This window comes from Chenopodium album, chromosome 6, assembly GCF_948465745.1.
Source record: "Chenopodium album chromosome 6, dcCheAlbu1.1, whole genome shotgun sequence".
Lineage (NCBI taxonomy): Eukaryota > Viridiplantae > Streptophyta > Magnoliopsida > Caryophyllales > Amaranthaceae > Chenopodium > Chenopodium album.
The window spans coordinates 68,826,373-68,839,982 of NC_137839.1; the positions used below are offsets into that span (position 1 = coordinate 68,826,373).

General features: G+C 36.1%; 1 protein-coding gene across 1 annotated transcript; it reads right to left on the bottom strand.

Moving 5' to 3' along the window:
• Positions 1-1,776: 1,776 nt before the first annotated feature.
• LOC145635084 (calmodulin-binding receptor kinase CaMRLK-like) lies at positions 1,777-7,554 on the bottom strand. Its single transcript, XM_081686376.1, has 2 exons — positions 6,010-7,554; positions 1,777-2,907 (listed from the first exon to the last, which is right to left on the bottom strand). Exons 1-2 carry the CDS (start codon positions 7,478-7,480, stop codon positions 2,282-2,284), a joined length of 2,097 nt encoding a protein of 698 aa, XP_081542502.1. The 5' UTR covers positions 7,481-7,554; the 3' UTR covers positions 1,777-2,281.
• Positions 7,555-13,610: the final 6,056 nt, after the last annotated feature.

Genomic DNA, 13,610 nt, shown 5'->3' on the forward strand with positions numbered 1-13,610 from the left:
TTGTATCAACCTAATTAAATAATGCCCTACCGCATGAAGCAGTCTACTTATCTAGTATATATCAATTGAACAATGACGCAAACCACAATTGGATATTATTGATTTATTTTTAGAAATAATCTATTCTTTAAGGTGTTAAATATAATCTTTAATAAATCATTAATTATATTGAATGAATAGGGTGCAAAATTATCAGAAATCCATGAGACAAATAGCATACCAACAAGGCTATTAGTTAGATTTTGAATCAGCAAATTCTAAAACCTAATGCTTACCAAAAGCTTAGAGCCAATACAACAATTCAAGTTGGCCTACCTCATCTAAAATTGGCATCATAATCTTGGAAAGAAACCATAAAGTAAAAATCCAAACGGTCCCAATTCCCTAACAACAATATATATATATATATATATATATATATATATATATATATATATATATATATAACCCTAACAACAATATTCTCTTCGAAGTTCAGTTAAAAACTGAAATAATAGACAGGAGATCTGAAGTGGTCTTCTTTTGAACATAAGGAAGACTAAAGTTTTAACAATTCCATTTAAAGAAAAAGAAAAAGAATTTGAAAAAAATGAAAAGAAATTCCATATTATTTTGATAAGATGGTTCATTTAGTTGTCACTCCATAATTTTTACTATTGATATAATCCTTTGGGTGTTTTATGATTTCTTTTTTACTTTTTTCTTTTTCTTTTTGATTTCATGCTTTCTTGTTTAGGGTAAACTTTAACTCTTTAAACATATTCACCTTTTCAAATTTCTCTAATTTTGTCTCTCAATATTTAGGTATATTAACCTTGTCATCAATAGTGGTGGAAATAACTATGTAAGGGTATGTTCTCATACGTTGAAATTCAGTTCAGTTCAATTCAACTCCTAATTTCCTTCTCTTATAAAATATTCAGTTCAGTTCAGTTCAGCCAAGTTCAGTCAATGAGAACATGCCCTAAATATGGCTTTTTTTTTTTAATTATAAACTTATTGTTTATTTGCCTAAATTATGATTTGTTGATGGACTTGCTTATGAGATTTGAATTAATTAATATAAAGTTCTCATACGTAGTACATTATGTAAAATACATCCTTCGTATATAGTTCTTATTCATAGTATATTATACTATGTATAATATTGTATTGTATAGATCCAACGCATCTAGGGTGGGAGTTGCTCTACCATAGTCATAGTAGATTCCATTGATCCACCCCTACTAAAATACGGAGTACTAAAACATTGGAGATTTTGTTATAAAGTTTGAGCTTTTAATTTTGAAATGTAATTGTTATAAAAAGTAAGGGTTTGTTCTGATTTACTGAATTGAGCTAAACTGAATAATTAATGAGAGAAGGAAATTAACAATTGAACTAAACTAAACTGAAATTAAGCTGAAGAGAACAGGTGCAAACTACGAGTACTTGACCTACTTAATTAAACTTATACTCCAATCCTTTTTTTTATTTTTTATTTTTATTTTACGACATTGTAAAATTTAATAAGTATTATGAATGATTATTACACACAATCGCTTTTAAGAGATAATTATTTAGACCCAAAAGCTGGAAAAAAATCCAACTTTTTACTTATTAAATTTCATAATTATGATATTAAAAACTGCAAGTGTCCTATCACTTCCAATCATTCAAGAATGTAACTTTTTTTATTCATAATTGAAATTTCTTAAAGGTGATTCTACGAATAAATCAAGCCCAAAGAAACAAAAGGAAACTGAGAAAGACAAAAAGCCAATAAAGACGCTAATTTTAAAATGGCACAAAATGAGAAAAAGGAATTAATCATTGAAAATTCTTTTACTCATACAAACTTCAAAAAGACAAACAATTAGTGGGATTCCTTCCTTATCTTACCTTGCTCCCACTCTTTTTTGTCCACATTTTTTTTTTACTAATTTTTTCATTCTCCTCGATTTGTTCTATACATACAATTAATTGATTAATTAATCAATATAAAATAATAAAAACCCATAATTAAGCAAAATTGGAGGATACAATATTAATATAACAATGTCCTAAAACTTGGATTATGAAATTACGGTAATGCGCGCCACACGGGTGTTGGAGCGCGTGCAAAAGTCACCTGAAGAATAATCGCCTTGTTTTAAGAAAGATGATGTGGGGGCAAAACAGTAATTCTCTTTTGGGACCGTAAGCAAAAGAGTAAAATTACTAATTTTGGTCCCCTCAATTTCTATGTACTCTCACGCGCTTTTGCATTATGTGTATCTCAAACGACGCGAATAGAGCAAAGCTAACGTGGTTGTATATCCTTTAGTAAACCCACAACTTGTTGCATTGTAGGCCGTTTACTAGTGTTCTCTGCCGTGCACAAGTACCCTACTCGTAGGCACTCAACTGCTCCCTTGGCCGAGTCATTGTCTAGTCTGAGTCTTGGGTCTAAGAGTCTGGATCCATTGCCATCCCTAACTGCTCTTCTCACTTTATTTACAGCCTCTAAATCAATTGTTTGACCAGTCATTAACTCGATCACAATTAGTCCAAACCCATACACATCATCCTCGGCGGACCCAGCATTTTCTATTCGATGCATGCTAAAGTCCGCAACACGAGGCTCTAGGTCATCAGTGAGGAGGATATTCGAGGGCACGAGGTGGCCGTGGACCACGGGTTTAGACTGTGCATGGTGAAGGTAGGCAAGGCCACGAGCCACCCCAAGCGCGATTCTATGGCGCATTAGCCAATTTATTTTCTCCGGTGACGCAGTGTTAATATCCGGCGTGGCTTCGGGGTCATTTTGGAGCTCCCACGTGTCAGTACTCCAATCATCGACATTAGGCATACCAGGTGGGAGCTCATGTAGCCAAGAATGCAAGTCACCATTAGACATATACTCATACAATACTAGCTTCTCCTTCCCTGGCAAAATTATTATTAAAATATGAGAAAAGATAGAAAAAATTACAGCATTAATGAAGTAACAATTATTAGTTGATAAAACAAGAAAAAATTGCATTGATGAGAGCTGACAATTATGGGATGGAAAAGGAACAATGAATTCAAGACCGTCGTAGTGTTGGTACTATAGGGTAGGAAAAAAATTTAATGTAATGTCTTCAAGTTCACTCAACTAACATATACAAGGCCATTTTCAAATTTAAATTCACTGCCTCCCCAACCATCTTAGATTCTTCATTACCAGTGTCATTTAAGGCTACAAGCTCGCTCATAGATCTTTACAACATTTTTAGTACAGTACTCCCTTCGTTTTTAAATAAACTTTACGTCCGTCACACTGTGATTGTCATACCCTCTTTAGCTAATAGTACCAAAAAAATTACAAATAGTTTATTGCATATGATAATACATGACAGAATAAATTAACAAGATTTTACATGATATTATTGTATGTTTTTCTTACATTTTATTAAGGACCAAGATAATAAACTTCTTCAAGTAAACTTTATTTAAAGTAGTTGATAGAACACCTCATTGAACCGCTAAAGATTCTATGTCGTAGTTTTAACTATCTAAAGAATAAAAAAGTCTTTGTCACTAGACTTACTGTGAACAAACAATAATCTATATTGCTTAACAAATTAAAGATCTTATTGACTCATTATACAAGTGAAAATGACTTGTATCAACCAAATTATTTTAAGGTGACGAAGAGACGTATTTTAATGTTATAACTATAACCACATTCTTATACAAAAACAAAACTGTCACTATATTGCTACACTTGAAATATATATACTCTTTCTATCCGTAATTAGACATCAATGTTGACACTTGAAAAATACTAATGTGATTAATGTTTAATGTAGCAACTAAACCTAAATGAGATTAGTATCTAAAGACATCAACAAAAAATAATCTTGATATTACACGACCCCTCCTTAGCGATTTTGCTTCAAGGGGTGCCGCGAAGTCTGGTTAGAATTTAGGATCAATCGGAACATTTATTTATGAAAATATAAGTTTTTTTTTTTAGGATGTCCATCCGATTCACTGGAGCTTAGCTCCGATTACATTCGGATTTGAGCCGGGTAGCACACCTCGCTTATGGTGGGTGAGTCTCCCAACAAGAGTTTTTGTATACGGAGACTCGAACCCGAGCCCTCCCTGAAGCAACATCAAGTTGTTTACGTACCACTTGAGCCAACTTTTGTTGGTATGAAAATATAAGTCATTAAACATGTTCTTTGAGGACTTCTTTCAATTTTATCAATGGCAATTGACAAGAGAAATTGAATTGGTCATTTTTTATTCACAAGATTAAATAAATACCTTAACATTTTTTTTGGTAATGAAGGAAAGAGATAAAGGGAAAAAGGAAAAAGATTGATGACCAAAAGACATTTAGTCATCACCAAGACCCTATCTAAATTATTCTTCATTCCTCTCCCTCCACTAATTTCTAAAAGAAACTTTGCTTTTTAAATTTATGAATAAAGAATGACTAATTGCCTTAATTAGTGATGATAATGAGAATAAACTCAACACACACACCTTTGACATACCCTAGGTATATATATAAATAAATAAAAATACCAAAAGTTAAAGATCTTGCTATCAAATGCTAAAGTTCCTAGACAAGCTAAGATATGTAATTTAAAGGAGAAATTGCATGTAAAAAGCTCATGAATTATATATATTTCTAATAAACCTATGTAAAGTATACTTGTATATATTATATCTCCAATACAAAGTACTTGTGTAAGCAACTAAGCATAAAACAAACTAAACACTGATACATTACCAAAACCTTATTACTTCCTCTGTTCTTTTAATATTGCAATAATGGACTTTTTGCACTATTCATCACTCTTGTTTGACCATATTATATGATTTATACGTTAAGCAAAATATAGTCAAGTGGGATCTTGTTGGATTTGTCTCATAAAATACTTTCACAATAGCATATAAAATGTGTTTTGGGATGCGTAATTTCGTCCTTGTTGCAATATTAACAGAACGGAGGAAGTATATTGTAACACCCCGTCATGATCTTATAATAAGTTATTCCAAGTCTGCCTTACTATAAACACGTAAGGTTTTTCTTAAGACATACGGAGTTTACTTATCTAATTTCCCTACACATATACAACTCCGTCTTGTAATCTAGTGCACAATTGCACATCGTAGTCACAAGCTAAGGTTTTGCCTAAGGTATACGTATGTAGTATGATCACAATCAATTTCCAAATAAACTTATTACTCAACATTGTAATTTAGCGTGCATCACTTTGTTATCACATGTACAAAGAAGTTAGGGAAGGAGGTATGCCCAAAAACAAAAAATAAAACGAAATTCAACTAATACGACACATATTTCGAAGTGTAATGATGGCACTGCATGTATTTACTATCCTTACGTAACGTGATTTATGCAACCATGCAATAAATCAATATAGTAAGACAATTTTCAGAGGTAGTACAAGTGTACAACACAGTATTTCTCCGTGAGCTCATTTAATGTATGCTACGTAGGTCCAAATTTTGAAAGTTCATAAACAACACTAGAAATAACACAACAATGCAAATCTCAATCAATTAAATGTTTTGTGGCAGGGTATAATTTAGATTGTGAACTATCATTAGAATGCAATTATGCATAGTTGTTAGATCTTAAGAGGTACATAGGTAGTAGACTAGTAGGGACTTGTACAGTTGTACGTTCGTTATAACTAATACTCTGTAAGCATAAGAAAAATAAAACTTGTATGTGCAACACTTAAATAGTTGACACATAACTTTGTCACGTATTTACACATAATTTTCATTCACATACTTTTCATTTTACTGTATAATAGTTGACACGTTTTAATTTTCATCAATAGCCATAGCAGATCATTAAAAGTCAATCTTATGACTAAATACTTAATCGCCCCCAAATATCGTAAAAGCCACCTACGTAATCATCACTACACATGTTGCACATAAGTTTTCACTAATTTGACTTCATCAAAGACATGTATAAACATAGAAAGAGGTTAAAAGAAGAAACAACAAACTAACCTGCAATGCAGTAACCACAAATAGGCAACAAGTTAGGATGCTTAAGCTTTGACAAATCTTCAAACATAGCAATAGCTTCATCACAGTCAACTCCTCTAGCATTTTCCAACACCTTAATTGCCACGTGTAGCTCGCCTGGCAAAACAGCCCTATAAAGGGGCCCACACCTTCCTTCTGCCAGCTGTGACTCCCTCCCAAAATGACACGTGGCAGCAATCAAATCCTTGAAACTCAAACTCATCAAAGGCTTCTCAAACATCACAACAGGAGCAGATGAAGCCTCTTTAATCTCAACCATCCATTGTGATCCTGATTCTGTCTCGAAATTGAACGGCCCTGATTTATCCATTTTAAATGGAGTTTGAATTGGCTTTGAAATTACCCACTTTTTTTTACTCTTCCCCACCATTCTTCTCCTGTGGATGAGATACAGACAAGCAGATATCAAAACGACAATTGCTCCTGAACCAAACGACACTCCTATGATCAACTTTAACCCCATTTTTCTTGATTTTTTTGCTCTGTTTTTCCCCTGTTTTATTTTCATGGGTTTCTCTCTTTTCGCCATTTTATGACGTGGGGTTTTCGAATTTGTTACCAAATTGTTGGAAAAATTGAAATTCCCAGCTCTTAAAAATGCAGATTTACCAAATTTATGGTAATATTTACTCTCCTTTGAGAAATTCCCACTGAAATTGTTAACCGAAATGTTGAGATACTCGAGCTTCTCCAATGGCGGAAAATCTAAAGGAAATTTACCCTTTAAATTGTTGTTTGAAACATCGAGATATTTCAAATTTCTCAAATTTTTGATAATGGGTGCTAATTTTCCAGAAAAATTACAGTGAGAAATATCCAAAGTTTCCAACTTTGTCGAATTTATCAAAAACCCAGATTCCAAAACCCTTAAATCATTGTGAGAAACATCAAGAGAAGTCAAATTGAAAAACCCAGAAAAATTAGCCAACTTAGTAAACCTATTATGAGAAAGATTAACAGCTTGAAGCTCTGAAAATGGCGAATGTGGGATGACAATACTACCCCCGAACTGGTTGGAAGAGAGGTTGACTTTTCGAAGAGAAGAGTGGGACCAAACCCAATTAGGAACAGACCCTTTAAGGTAATTATGAGAGAGATCTAGGGTTTGTAAATTGGAAAGGTTTTTAAGGAATTTCCAAGAAATGGCGCCACTTAAATTGTGAAATGAGAGGTTAAGTTGAGTTATTATAATTGGTGGTATTGAACATTTATTATTAGTTCTAGTGGTTGTATTTTTGGTGAATGTGTAGTTGTATTGGTGGCGAAAGAGGGTGGAGTTGAACCCTGAGACGGAACTGAAGGCTTTAAGGACGAGTTCGACGTCGGCGGGAGAAGTGGAGGTGGTGTTTGTGGTGCAAGTGGAGTTAACGGCGTTGATGATTGAGACAAGAATGAGGAGGAGGAGGGTAAGGAGGTGATGACATTCCTCCATTAGTGGTTTTTTGGGGTAAGTGAGGAGAAGAGAAGAGATGAGATGATAGGGAATGTATGTGTGTTAAATGGAATAGTCTGTTTTGGAGTGAGTAAAAGCTAGGTAGTGTGTTAGGTTTGATTTTTTTAATTTTTTTGTGTTTTTCAAGTGTTGAAACTTGAAAGTGGTTTTGTTCAATTTTCTTTTGTTGTTTTGGTGGGAGGGAAGTGGGAACAAGGTGATTCCTTTAATATACTTCATTTTATACGGAGTTAAAAAAGCTAGTGTTTTATGCTAATGAAAACACAAAAATGATTTCTTTTGTTAAAGAAATATATAGAAATCAGAGGATTAAGAACATGTTCACTTCTGTTTAATTTCAATTCAGTTCAATGCAGTTTTAATCAATTCAGTTCACCTCCTAATTTTCTTTTCCCATAAAATACTAATTTCAGCTCAGTTCGGTTAAGCTCCAATCAGTTCAGTTCAGTTCAGCTCAACTCAGATCATTTCAGTAAATGTAAACAGGCCCTAAGAGAATAAGGTTAGAGATGTAGAATAGTAGAATTGCAACTTGTGTATATTACTCTAACGTAATATTTGTGTGCATCATATAAGTAAATTTACATGGCTATTTATAGTACGTAGTGCAAATTACTACTCCCACCGTTTTTTTAAATGCATCACTTGAGAATTTGCACTATTCATACGTTACGTACATTTGACTTAATTTTTTCACTACTACATAATTTATAAACATGGTCATGTAATATATTGTTGGGTTTGGTACAATGTCTACTATCATAATATAATTTTGTTATAATTTTTACTAATATTTGATTAAAGATATTAATGGTCAAAGTTGTGTCCCGACAACTGTGAAAACTCAAATGATGCATTTAAAAAAAAAAAAAAAAAAAAAAAAAAAAATAAAATGAGTATTGCAGGACTATAACATTAGGGGGTGGCAATAAGGTTAATTGCAATGAAAAACTAAAGTATGGACATTCATATGCACTATATTGAACATATTAACTCTTAACATCATTAAATATTTATGCATCTATTAGTTAATTTTACATAAGAAATTTCTTTCTATAGAAAATGACAATATTGCAGCTTTTTATGTTAAGGATGAAATAATTTGTATTTTTACAAATTTGTACAAGTAAAAGGTACATCTTTTGTTTTTTTTTTGCTTGACTAGTTTCTTTTATCACGCTTGCCAATGCAAAACTTCAACGGTCAATAACTTTAATTCCCTATAAGTAAAAATCATAAAAGTTATATATTATGATAGTGCTTATTCAGAAGAATTCAAAAAGATCCAACATAAATATATTTTTCCTTGCATATTATTCACAAAAGACGGTCAAGGGAGTCGTGGTGAATAGTGTAAAAGTCAAAGCGGGTCAAGTAATAAAGAACGGAATAAGTATATAAATATACTAAAGTAGATTTTAGGAAAATTTGACATTTGCTACCAAAGAAAGCAACTTGCTGCTAGGGATGACAATGGATCTGGACCCGACCCGGATCCGTGGATCCAGATCCGTTTTTCATGGATCTGGGTCTTCAAATTTTGGACACGACGGATTCGGGTCGGATCCGGGTCCAGCTGACAAAAACGGATTTGGATCCGGGTCTGGGCCCTAGACCCGGATCCAGATCCGTGGACCCCTTTTTTTTCTATTAAAAAAAACTAAAATTGTTTGTTTCTTTATTAAAAATGTTGACAATGTTAGTAATGATAAAGATTAACCCTTTCAAGAGATGAATTTTGGACGCTCATATTATATACATCATCGTTGTTTTTTCACTAGCTCATATGTAACATCGTATTTTTTTTGTTGTTTATAATTTTAATTCAAAATATGAGTGTATAAGTTGGTTAATTTGGGGTTGAACTTAATAACCAACAACGTAAGTTTGAAATAAATTTTTTGAATATTACATTTATTGCAAAAAATTAGGCAAAATATATTGGACCCGAATCCGGATTCGTCGGACCCGACGGATCCGGATCCGGGTCTTTATTTTCTAGACCCGACGGATCCGGGTCGGATCTGGATCCTATATATAAAAACGAATCTGGATCCGGGTCCATCCGGACCCGGTCCAAATCCGACCCGTTGCCATCCCTACTTGCTTCACATTTACTGAAATGAGCTGAACTAAACTGATTGGAGATGAACTGAATTGAATTGAACTGAACTGATTGGAGCTGAACTGAACTGAACTAAAATTAAGTAAATGTGAACATGCCCTTACTATATGTTAATTTTTTTTTAAAAAAAAAAAATTTACTAGCACCAAAATCCCAAAATTTTAGATATCGCTACCTTTTTCCTTATGTTGTTACTATTTTCGTTAATGGAGCTCAACCACCGTCCAACCACCTCACTGCCACCTTCCAGCCACCGCTCCATCTTGGACCACCCTCATTGCCACCATCCAACCTCCATTTCCCTATCAACGTCGGCGCCTAAACGACCCTTCGGCGCCGACGACCCCACCCCTCCCTTTCCCTCATCAACAGCGACAAAACAATAGCAACAGCAGTAAATGTAGTCCGGCTGCCAACCGCGAACTCCACCAGCAGCCCACGGCAGCCGCGAACTCCACTAGCAGCCAACCTCCTTCACAAACGCCACCAACACCTCCTCACCTTCACACAACCACCAACAGCGCACCCATCCTTTCACCACCAAGGCTGCGAACAGCTGCAATAAACTCGCCACCAATTCCTCCCCCACCAATACCCTAACCTGAATCGAAAACGACCCTTTTCCTTTTTTTCCCCCAACTGAAAATGACCTATTTCCTCTTCTCCCAACCTGAATCAACCCCTCCTCCCCTTCTCCCACCGAAAAACCGCCACCAATACCATAAACATCCCCAAAAACCACCCGAAAACGGGTTTTAGGGTTTCGTTTCACTAGTTTAGGGTGGTTTCGGGCAGCTTGGAGTTTGGGAAATGGTGGAGGTAAGGTTCACTGGCGTCGGGGGAGCGTTTGGGCATTGGAATGGACGACAAAAGCCGACACAAGGAGGGGGGATGGTGGCTCACAAGGAGGGGGAGGTGACTGTGATTTTTTTTTAAAAAAAAAAATTCTTTTTCTTGTTTTTTTAAAAAAATAAATTTAAGGAAAATTTGCTAGAAATAATATCACCTTTCATCGGTCTTCCTAAAATGAAACGACCTTTGCATTATTTTAAAATAGAACGACCTTTGACACACATTTGCCAAAAATGAAACCTGACCTGTTAGTAACAAGTTTAATAGGATACTCGTGACACGTGTCACAATATCATTGGTTAATTTTTTTAACATTTTTTTTGAACAACAATTTTTAGTTTTTTATAAAACCTTTAAAAAAAAAAAAAAAAAAAAAAAAAAAAAAAAACTGTTTTAGAAAACGAAAAAGGAAATCCCCTCACCCTTGCCGGTAGCAACCCCACCACCACCGGTCGGCGCCTAAAACCCCTCCCCCGTGTAAGCGAAACCACTTTGCCTCTTCGCCGACCGTTTCAACCCCTTCAAAATGGGCTGGTGATGTTCAAACCGCGTTGGAGGCTCGTCGTAAATTTGTTTTCCTTGATGGAACAATTACCACACCTTCCTCTCCGTGCACTCAGACAGATTGGAACACAATTCACGCTATGTTAAGACCACTTTGTCGAAATACAAGTATGCGAAACGCTTGTGGGACACTCTTAAGATGCGGTTCGCTACTGTTAATGGCCCTAGAATTCAGCAATTGAAATCTTCAATTGCGAAATGTGAGCAATCAAAAACAGTGGCTTCTTACTTTGGTAAACGTACTGCCTTGTGGGAAGAATTGAATAATCATGAACCTCTTATAACCTATTCTTGTTGTGCGACGTGTACTGCTGGCTCAGAACATGAAAAGCGTCGTGAAAATACTCGTCTTCATCAATTCTTAATGGGACTGTACACCGATTATTATGCTCAGACCCGCACTAACATCCTATCCCAAGATCCTCTGCCTACTCTTGACCGTGCGTATCTTCTAGTAGCCCAGGATGAACGTGTGAGGGTTGCTAAACAAACTCCCGCCGAACAGCTACCAGAGGCAGTGGGTTTCGCTCTTCGCACCAGTGCAGGGAAGGGGAAGCAGGGTAATTCGACAGGTTATGAGGATAAGTCCAGTATGCTCTGTACTTATTGCAAAAAGACAGGACACTTGATTTCAGGCTGTTTCGAATTAAAAGGCTTTCCCGAGTGGTGGCTAAATTCGTCTAAGCGCGGTAAAGTAGGGCAGCAAGGCACTAAAGGTCGGGGTCCAGCCCGGGCAAACGCTACCACTGCCGTATCTTCTGCTAACACCAACAACGTGGACCCACCAGTAGGTTCAACTTCTGCTTTTACCGCAAAACAATGGAAAGCCATTGCAGGTTTCATTGGTAATACTAAAATTCCAGACGATCGCTTGACCGGTGAGTTTGGCAATTCAATGTGGATTGTTGATGCAGGTGCCTCTAGACATGTCACATGTGATGATAGATGGATGTTTGATACTCGTATAATCCCTCATTGCCCAGTGGGCCTTCCAAATGGAAAAACAGTTGTAGCCACAAAGGAAGGCTCGGTTCGATTGTCCTAAAAAATCACTCTTAATCATGTGCTTTATGTTCCTGATCTCCGTTGCAATTTAATTTCAGTATATCAATTAATTGACGATACAAATTATACTGTCCAATTTAAATCTCATATGTGTGCTATACAGGACCAGTCGAGGGAGCTGATTGGAACGAGTGTTAGGCGAGGTGAACTGTTCTACTTCGAAGGGAAGGCATCGGTGCAACATGTGGTAGTGTCGGAATCTTCTTCTCTGTTAGAGTTATGGCACAAGCGAATGGGTCATCCTTCAGAAAGAGTAGTAAAACTTCTCCCTCCTGTTCATCTTTGTAAGGGTAGTTTAAATAAAGCATGTGAAGTCTGTTTTCGTGCTAAACACCCTAGAGATAGTTTTTCTTTAAGTGAGCATAAGGCCTCTAGAATTTTTGAGAAAATACACTGTGATTTATGGGGATCATACAGACATGCTTCGTCTTGTGGTGCTCGTTATTTTTTAACTATAGTGGATGATTTTTCTCGTGCTGTTTGGATTTATTTGCTTATTGATAAAACTGAGGTCTTTCGTATGTTTATGTCTTTTGTGGCAATGGTGGATAGATAATTTTCTCAAACAATTAAAATAGTTCAAAGTGATAATGGCACCGAATTTAATTGTTTGAGAGACTATTTCAATGCAACTGGAATATTATTTCAAACCTCTTGTGTAGGAACACCACAGCAAAATGGTAGAGTTGAGCGAAAACACAAACACATCCTAAATGTAGGGAGAGCATTGAGATTTCAGGCTAATTTGCCTATATATTTTTAGGGGGAGAGTGTTCTTGCTGCTGCTCATCTAATAAATCGAACTCCTTCTCCTTTGTTAAATAATAAAACCCCCTACGAAATGTTGTTTGATACTACTCCCTCTTATACTACCATTCGTACTTTTGGGTGTCTTTGTTTCGCTCACAATCAGAAAACAATGGGGGATAAATTTGCTAGTCGCAGTCGCAAATGTGTTTTTGTTGGATATCCTTTTGGGAAGAAAGGTTGGAATTTGTTTGATCTCAAGACAAAAGAATTTTTTGTGTCTCGTGATGTGAAATTTTTTGAGGATATTTTTCCTTTTCTTGATCCAACAACATCAAACATTATTCCGGAGAATATTGTGCCAATGCATACAAGTGTGGACTATGATTTTGATGAAGTTCAGGTTGATACTCATCGGGTTAAACATGTTCCGACCAATGCTAGCACTCCATCAGTCGAGGCAGCCCTCGACAATGCAGCGAGTCCCCAGCCAGCCTTTCCAGCGCTAGATGGCTGCTCGCTGGCCCAGGGCACACACGCCACTGCCCAGCCCGCTGGTAATCTAGCGTCTATTGGTCGGGGAGTGGCTGTGGACAGTGGCACAACAACATCGGCAGGGGCAGCAAGTCAGCCCTCCACCCCTGCCCATGCCAGTGATACTCCGCAGCTCTCTCTTGATACTCCTACCACACGCAATCAGCACGAAACAACAGCAACTGAAACAAAAATGGGACGGGGTATGCGTGAGAAATTTCC